Below are 8,397 nucleotides of genomic sequence, written 5' to 3'. Positions count from 1 at the left end.
ATGCATCATCTCTACCAGAAGTTAGAGAACTCACTGAAATGGAAACATGCCAACAAACGGACACAGCAAGTGGTTTTGGTGTTTGCTTTCTTTTTAAAAGTAGCAGAGAGGTGGCAGAAGTTTCAGGCTCCAAGGGAGGTGGTGTTAAGGGCGGCAGAGGTCAAGGGCACTAACAGGGCTAAACCGGGAGCTGCAGGGCCCTTTTCCACTCCACAGGGGCTGCTACGCTAAGCTCCAGCTGTGGTAACGCTTTCCTGATTTCCTCCTAACCGTGCCTCGTATCTCTCAAAACATGCAGACCTTCAAGAAGACGATGTATATTGTCGAGGTGGACTAGATCTACTCTAATTTTAAGAAAACTAAACCTAATACCTGTGAATGGGGACGGCTAACTTTCTGAATCACGAGGCCACGCTCAGTGCTCGCACGCAGGTACACAGGTACGGCTGACTAGTGCTGCATCCACACAGGCCAGTGAGCCATGGCGGGAAGGTCACGGACGCATTTGACCTCCTGGCCCTCCCTGCAGTCAGGGCATAAGGAGACGCCATTTCTTTCTGACACTACACAGAAGGGGATCATTCAGTTTGTTTGTTTGTTTTCACATTTAATCAGTGTACATATTTAGAGTACAGCATGGTTCTTCCCAGCATGAATACGGCGCATCTTGGAAGGGGGCATTTTTAAACATGAGGCTGCTCCTGGGAAGCCATGGTGCTACAACAGCATGGAGCTGGGAAGGTTTGTTCCTGACACAAGAAAGGATTCTGCTCAACCCCATCAACATTGGCTGGGTGGTCAAGAGGGCGGATTTCACTCCACAATTTAAGAAAAAAGCACCTCTATGTGCTACCTTCCACCAGTGTGCATCAGCATCGCCTAGGACTTGTTAGAAATGCAAATTCTTGGGGGCCAGGAGGAGGCGTGGCAGTTAAGGTGCTGGACTCCTACATGGCTAACCATGATTCAAGTCCTGGAATTGGCAGCTTGCTTTCTCACTTCCCCCCTCTTTCTGTCTCTCTCTGGTGAGTGCACATGCCCTATAACAAATAAAAATAAATAAATAAATAAAAATAAATAATTCTTAAAAAAAAAAAAGAAATGCAAATTATTGGGCCACAGTCCACACTTACCCAATCAGAAACCCTGGGATAAGGTCTGCAACCCATGCATTAAACATGATGCTCCAAACCGTGGTGTTTATGTGGCCTTTTGTTCCAGTTGCTGACTCTCACTCCGATGGACTTAGCCACGAAGTGGGTACAGTCCTCCTGAGTCTCACCCCTTACTGCTTTCTGCTTCTTCCCTGTTCCATCCTCTCACTGCCTCATCCTGCCGTCCTGCTTCCCAACCTTCCCCGTAAGCTCTGGCTACCCCTGCATGGTAAGCAAACTCTCGCCTCTCCAATCCCTTCACAGAACACTTACTCTGTTTCTCTAATAGCATCCAGGCTCTTTCTGGAGAAGAGTCCCTGAGCCCTCTTGTATACTTGTACACACCCACACCTATTTGTCCCCAGAGTTGGAGGGAGGAGGGTCCTGTATCTTCTACAGAGCCTTGATCCTGCTTCCAGACCTTTCCAGTTCTCCTTGCAACACAAAACCACTGGATGCTGGCCCAGCTTAGATAACGTAGGCAGCAGCATACTGACTTGCAGTACTGGAAGGCACATGGCCAACATGGGTTTGGATCCCAAGTAGACCTGAAACATGCAAGTGCACCCAAAATACCAACTAGCTGGAGGACCAGAGGAAGGGAATTGCATCATACTAAGATCCTGGTAAGGGAATCTATGTGTATGTCTCTCTCTCTCTCAAAAACATAAACTTAAAAAAAGCCCTGGATGTTTTGAACAAGAAAATCCTTATAATAATTGAAAAAAACACCTGCAGTAAGTCCCTATGCTTGAAAATACATGTACCACACCTGCAAATACAGGCAAAAAATACTAAAATACACCAAAATTGCTAATAGCAGTCATCTTCGAATGGTGACATAATAACTTTTATTTGACTTCAGAGATATAAAGTGAGCTTTCCTTCCCTCTGTAAAACCTGCCGTTGTTCAGTCCACTCCACGTTTGCAGCTATCAGGCTGCTCTCTGGGTGCTGCTGGACCCAGTGCATTACAGGGGTCAGTTGTGTTTACTCCCCAACTAGTTTAAATTGTACTTGTTGCTATTATAACAAATTATTTATTTGAACACAACACGTACGAAATATGACTGTGTGAAGAAAAGGTAGATTCCATGAAACAAAGTTAAATGCTTTGAAAGCTTGTTTGGAGATTCTAGCAGGGGAGCGCAGTTATGGTATACCCTTGACTGAAGAATGGTCCTCCTCTATCAGGGAAGGTCATCCTCTTCAACCGAGCACGCAGCTTCGGGAGGGATGCACATGGAGCAGTGAGGGAGGAAGGGGACACCCGCTTAGCTAGCCAGATCAGCCGAATCAACCCTGGCGATCAATGGGGTGACAGATGTCGCAGATCTCCAGATGGCCCTCACATCCCAAAGTTAAATGCTGTGAAAGACTTAGGTTTGTGTTGGAAAGAAAAAATGCCATTGGCCAGACAACTGTAAAGATTAGGGAAAAGGGCCCACCCATGAGGTGACAGGACAGCAGGATCCCACATGCCTGGCGGTGCAGTTCGAATCCCAGACCTGGTAGCTTGAAAAACACACATGTACATGTGTGCCCAAAATCCCGAAAGGAGGGAAAAACAGAGGCAAAGGGATTGAGGTCTGACCATCCCCCATGGGAGGCGCTTTCTCGCTTGCCCTCCCTCTCACTCTCTGCAAGTGCATGTGCCCTCTGGCAAAATTATGAAAAAGAAAAAAAGAAAGGAAGGAAGGAAGGAAGGAAACCATTAGGGAAGACCATTAAAATCTGGAAAGATTTTACATGTAGATGGCTTCATAAAACTTAATCTAATGTTTTAGTCAATTTGGGCTGCTATAACAAAGTACCATAGATTGGGTGACTTTCTGTTTTCTTTTCTGAAAATGAAGAGATTTTTAATGTATAAATAAAAGACTATCTAAATGATATCCAGAATAAAAGTTTGGTTTTGAAATAGAAATTTTTAGCAGGTTTTACAATGATTTCAATAGACCAGCCTTCCAGATCACAGTGTGGAAGTATAATGAATATACCTCCTTCCCTGTGGGGGAAGCTTTAAAGTATAGCTTTTGCAAGAAGATTGCAAGAGTGAGGCTAGATCTCAAGTTAATGGATGCCCATTCAAAGAAAAGACCTATCCTTTAACCAAAAGACTGGTAAATAAATGTATATTTATATACTTTAAAACATTAAATAGTACTATGCTTTCATCTACTTATTCTTTTTCTAAAGATTTTTTATTACCATTATTATTTTAATTTCCAACAAGGCACGTGCACTCACAAGAGACAGAGAGAGAAAGAAAGTGAGAAAGCAACCTGCCAGATCCAAGACTCGAGCTACAGTCAGCTATGGGGAGTCCAGCACCTTAACCACCATACTACCTGCTGACCCCCTACTTATTCTTTTTAATAAATTCGTATCTACAGAACTATTCTTCTGCATTTTTGCAATTAGGAGAAAATTAAAAACCCAAGCCATAACTGTTTGAAGCTATTCTCACCTTCCAATTCATGGTAGACCAATTATGACTTCACTGCAGATCCATGCCACTCTTAATCATGACAGGTACCTGAGAAGAGGGGGCTGGCAGATGAGGTCCTCGGAGCCCGCAGGTCTGATCTGGGCAAGGAGAAAAGAAAGAGGTCAGCCAGAGGTTTCTAGCACAGACCACCTTGGGAAACAAGAGAACAGCATGACCACACCCTACCGAGGAGTGCTTTCTTCCTCTCCCTCTGGTATGAGCTCTCTGACAAAAAAAGAAGGAAAAAAAAAGTGTCCTAAGAAAGCAACTCATATGTAGAATTCTCTCTAAAGCACAAGGGAGACTTAGTGACTAGTGGAAGGTAAGGCAGAGGGACAAGGCAGGGACACAGCCAGAGCACAAGATTTGCTCTGACGCCTCATATGTCACTATTTTTAGGCTATAACATACTCCAAGAGTCAGAAAACTTGAAATCGAGATGGAGAATCTACATTCTTGTGACTTCCCTCTCAGGATCTTGGTCGCATAAGTGGGAAAAGAGGTGTCAAACAGACAGTCTCTAAGGCCCCTACTTTTTCCCCAATCTGATGACCAATAGCAAAAATGATCATAGCTGCCCTGGGCCGCATTGAAGTGCTAGTCCTCAGACTGCCTTATGAGATGGTTTATTACCTCCACTTTACAGACAACGGAACCAAGTTGAAATAAAGCACCTGGAGTCTCACAGGTGGGACTGGGGTTCAAACCCATCCAGTACGGCTGTAGGGCCTCATCTGTATTCCAAAATCATGGGAACATTCTTCTTCAAATGTATTTAGAATGGAGCCAATCAGTGGTGCAGTAGTTAAGACAGCTGGATCCAACATGGCCGACCATGTGATCTGAGTCCCAGACCAGAAGCTTGACAAACACATCAGGGGGGGTGTGTGTGTACGTATGCAAAATTCCAAAAGGGGGGAGAAATGGAGAAGGGACTATAGTGTGGCTATCCCTCATGGTGGGTGTGCTCTCTCACTTTCTCTCCTTACCTCTCTCTGTAGTCCTCTACAAAAAAAAAAAAAAAAAGTTCTTGGAGTTAAGAAAAACAGCAGAAAATTTCACAGGCCTTTGGAACAGGACTAGGACAGAAATGTATTATAAGAAACTCTGTATTACAAGAAAAATGTATTATAAGAAACTTTGAATTACAAAAGTCTCCAAATGTAAAAAGTCCATACTTCATCAATTCAAGGTCATCGTATCTTGAAAACAAGCTACAGCTAGCACCAGATAGCCAAGTCTTCTCTGTGACTTTTGCAAAGTCAGATAAGCTAATCGGAGGAATTATAACCACAGACCTGTTTAAAGGAGATGATGGTGATCAAAGTGCTCTTCACCTTCATGTGTAAATGGCCCACCTGTCTTTAAGTAGCAGCAGATCCCTACCTGGACTGGGGAAATTCATTCCTAACATGTTATAACCTGTGGCAGAATTTTTATTTTGACAATCTTTAATAATCTTATGGATAAGCCATACTGTACTTTAAATAAGATGTTTAAGGTCTTGTAAATTTTATTTTTATAATCTCCGCTTTGAGTTGTGCATGAATCTATTAGGAGAGTTTACCTGCTTTCTGCAAATTTCCTGAGGCCAAATTATGCCAGTGAACTGATGTATGTAGGATATTGATTCCCAAGGTCAAGGACAAGAAAGAGTCCAAAAGATTTACAGGAGAAAATAAATGGAAAAGAACATCTGGTTTTCCGGCCCTCTGGCAAACAGGTGCTATGTTGGTAAGTCACTTAGGTAAGTTTCTAAGCCTCAGTTCCTTCATGTAAATTCTCCTTGGAGACTGGATGGTAACCAAGCACACACTCAGCACACAGAAAGCATTAAATACATGTCAAACGCTATTGTGATAACTCTCCTCCCACGAATGGACACACCAAGCTGAAGGATATAAACGAGTGACATCCAGGGCAAAACACAGTCACTGCAAGACAAGCAGCATATGGAGTAAAGAGCAGTACGCTGGGACCAGGAGAGCTGGAGAGCTGGGTTCTGCTCTTGGTGGTACCAATGCTGGGGCTCAGGAACCAACGTGTTCCCATTTTCAAAATCAGAATCCATAGGATGAGTCCACAAATCTGGAACTCACACCCAACCATCCTTTCTGATATCACGGAGCCTAACTGCAGTGGCAGCTGCCTCTACTTCGTATTTTAATAGCTAGAGTGATTAAATTTAAGCTCTTTAGGGAATACATATAAAGTCAGTCACAACAGTAGTGGCAACAGTAGGATGAGGGTGAAAAACAAGAAGACAAACTGCCACGAGCAGCCCTGCTGATTCCCACCCACTTCGAAATTACAACTTTTCCCACCTTCCTAAATTACATGTCCCACTTCAGCCGTTTTCACAGCACCCTGCTGGCCTTCTGCAAATGAGATCAACTATGAGAGCTAAAAATATCTGTGAGCTATGCTGCCACAGGCACAACTGACGCACTGATATTATAGAAACGAGAGGCAGCTGGAGTCTGAGGGCTACCCTACAAAGAGCCAGGATGGGAAAATTTTGTGGTGCATAAAACCTAGGAATTTTAGAATTTTTAAAAAAATTCTTCTTTTTTTTTTTTCATAGCTTTTGCTCTCAGGTGTTTGCACTCCCTGAAGAGACAGAGTGAAATACAGAGGGAAAGTGAGAAATCACACACATCCCCCCAGAAGGATGGCAATGCCACATCCCTTCTCCATTTTCCCCTCTGTCTTTGAGCATGCGCGTGCACACACACACACACACACACACACACACACACACACACGTGCCAGGTGTATTTTCCAAGCCACCAGGTCTGGGACTCAGACGCCCAGTTGGCCATGTGTGGGATCCAGCAGCCTTAACCACCACTCCCCTGGCTGGAATTTTAAACTTCCCCTGGAACAGTTCACAGGCTTAAAACTAAAAAATAAATGTGGGGCTGGCAGGGTGCGGTGGTTAAGGCGCTGGACTCCCACATGGCTGACTATGCTGGAGTCTCGGAGCTGGTGGCTTGCTTTCTCAATTTCCCTCCCTCTCTTCCTCTTCAATTAAAATGATAATTATGATGAATAAAATAAAATAATTATTTTTAAAATAACAAATGTTCTAGCCTGCTATCAAATACTTCTATTTCCTTTACTGCAAAAATATCCTAATTTTTCCTTTGCCAAGTTTCTCCTAGAAACAAAAAAGGTATTCACTTATTTTGTTTAGGCCAGTTGAAGTAATATGGACAAAGGTAGCCTACAATTTACTTTGTCTTCTTGGCTCACAATAAAGTCCAGCATATCTCCTGTAGTCTCACCCGTTCTGGTCACGTTTCAGTCCGTTTCAGTCCGTGTTCTTTGTCTGAACTTTCTGAAGCCATTCTCAATCTCTATCCTTTTCACTCCAGTCCTTCACCCAGTCATTTGCTAGGGCCAGGCCTGGGGCGGTGGCGGCCAGGTCAATCTGGGGCACTCCGTGGCCCTCCTTGCTCTGGCCAGCCTCACAGGACCTCAGCTGCTCAGACCCCACCTGCTGGAACCCCACGCCCTGGCAGGGTGCCTGTGCTCACTGCGCAGCCCCAGCTGGGTCGCTGAACTGCTCTGGGCTCAGCTCCACTTCGGTTACCTGGGGTCGGTTCCAGGATCCTTTCCCCAGCCCACCCCGACACCCAGGGAGCAACACCTGCCCCACACACACCCAAGGACGGAGGCCAGGGGCTGTCATCTCTTCCCCCACTCTTCCACAGAGCAGGGTGTCCAGGATATTCGTTCTTCTCTTAAGGCCTCAGAAGCCAACACCTTCTGGCCAGAACCAAACTGGGCCCTGCCGGGACCTCGTTTCAGCATGAGCGTGCGGGTCCGCAGGCGTCGGGGGGGGGCCTGGACCACCGGGTCCGGCAGAGGCGCTCGGGGTGAAGAGCCACGCGGGTCACCCACCAGCCCCCCGCCAACCCCGCGCCGCGCGGCCGCGCCCCACAGCGTCTAACTGGGAGAGAAAGCGCCAACGCAGGGTCTGCCACCGGCCTCCCAGCACCCCGGAGGACGCTTAGGCTTCGGGGTAGGCGTCCACCAGCCTGAACGTTGCACACTTACCGCTCCCTGTCCCCTGCCCAGGCACAAGTCGCGACGCCCACCGTCCTGCGGGGAAAACTACACGTCCCGAAATGCACCGCTCCGCACGCACGCGCAGAGAATCTGATCGCCCCACCCCCACCTCCGGGGCACCGGACTCCGAGCACTGTCGCAGCGGACCGGGGCGGATCTGAGGCGGGCGCAGGTCGCCATCGGTCCGGTCAGGGGTCTTGTTCTCGTTCTAGTTGAGCTGGGGGAGGGCGAGCCTGCGCGGGTTCCCCTGCCCTCAGCTGTACCGCTTTGCCTGGGTGCCTTCTGGGTGTCTGCGGCGGGGATGCGTTGGGACCCTACTAGGAGTGTCCACATTTAGCACATTTAGCATATTTCATTTCTGACAGCTGCGTGCATTTTCCTTTGGCAGGAAGTGTAAACTCGTGCAGTTTGAGCATGCCCAGTCTTGCTAGGTGGGAGGGCGAAAACGGGACATCCAGGTAGAAGGTGAGAGGGAATGTTCATAGACTTCCTACTAGCTCATCCTTCTTGAAAGGGCTAAGATTCCCAAGTGCCTTTAGGATGTGTCTTTGTGACACCCTGAGGGGTTGACTCAGTGTTTACACTGACACTTTAATGGGGACACTCGTTAAAACTCCCAGGTGCTTCAAACATTCCCCTCCCCTCCCCCTCCCCCTGCTCCCTCCCCTCCCCCTGCTC

General features: G+C 46.7%; 1 protein-coding gene across 3 annotated transcripts in view; it reads right to left on the bottom strand.

Moving 5' to 3' along the window:
• The window catches only part of SMIM11 (small integral membrane protein 11), a 13,760-nt gene extending 5,919 nt beyond the window's left edge, over window positions 1-7,841 (bottom strand). The window contains exons 1-2 of one of the 3 annotated variants that reach the window (XM_006153913.3): window positions 7,708-7,841; window positions 3,625-3,743 (exon numbers count right to left, since the gene is read on the bottom strand). In XM_006153913.3, the coding sequence (XP_006153975.1) occupies window positions 3,625-3,636 (12 nt within the window). In that variant the 5' untranslated portion in view covers window positions 3,637-3,743; window positions 7,708-7,841. Of the gene's footprint in view, window positions 1-3,624; window positions 3,744-6,932; window positions 7,105-7,312; window positions 7,572-7,707 lie in introns of those variants that run through there. The other 2 variants (XM_006153915.3, XM_006153914.3) reach the window with 2 other exon arrangements.
• Between the last annotated feature and the right edge of the window lie 556 nt (window positions 7,842-8,397).

Source organism: Tupaia chinensis, unplaced genomic scaffold, assembly GCF_000334495.1.
Source record: "Tupaia chinensis unplaced genomic scaffold, TupChi_1.0 Scaffold000392_1, whole genome shotgun sequence".
In the NCBI taxonomy this organism is placed as follows: Eukaryota; Metazoa; Chordata; class Mammalia; order Scandentia; family Tupaiidae; genus Tupaia; species Tupaia belangeri.
Note: the sequence above shows the minus strand (reverse complement) of the source record. Positions and strands in the feature narration are given on the sequence as shown.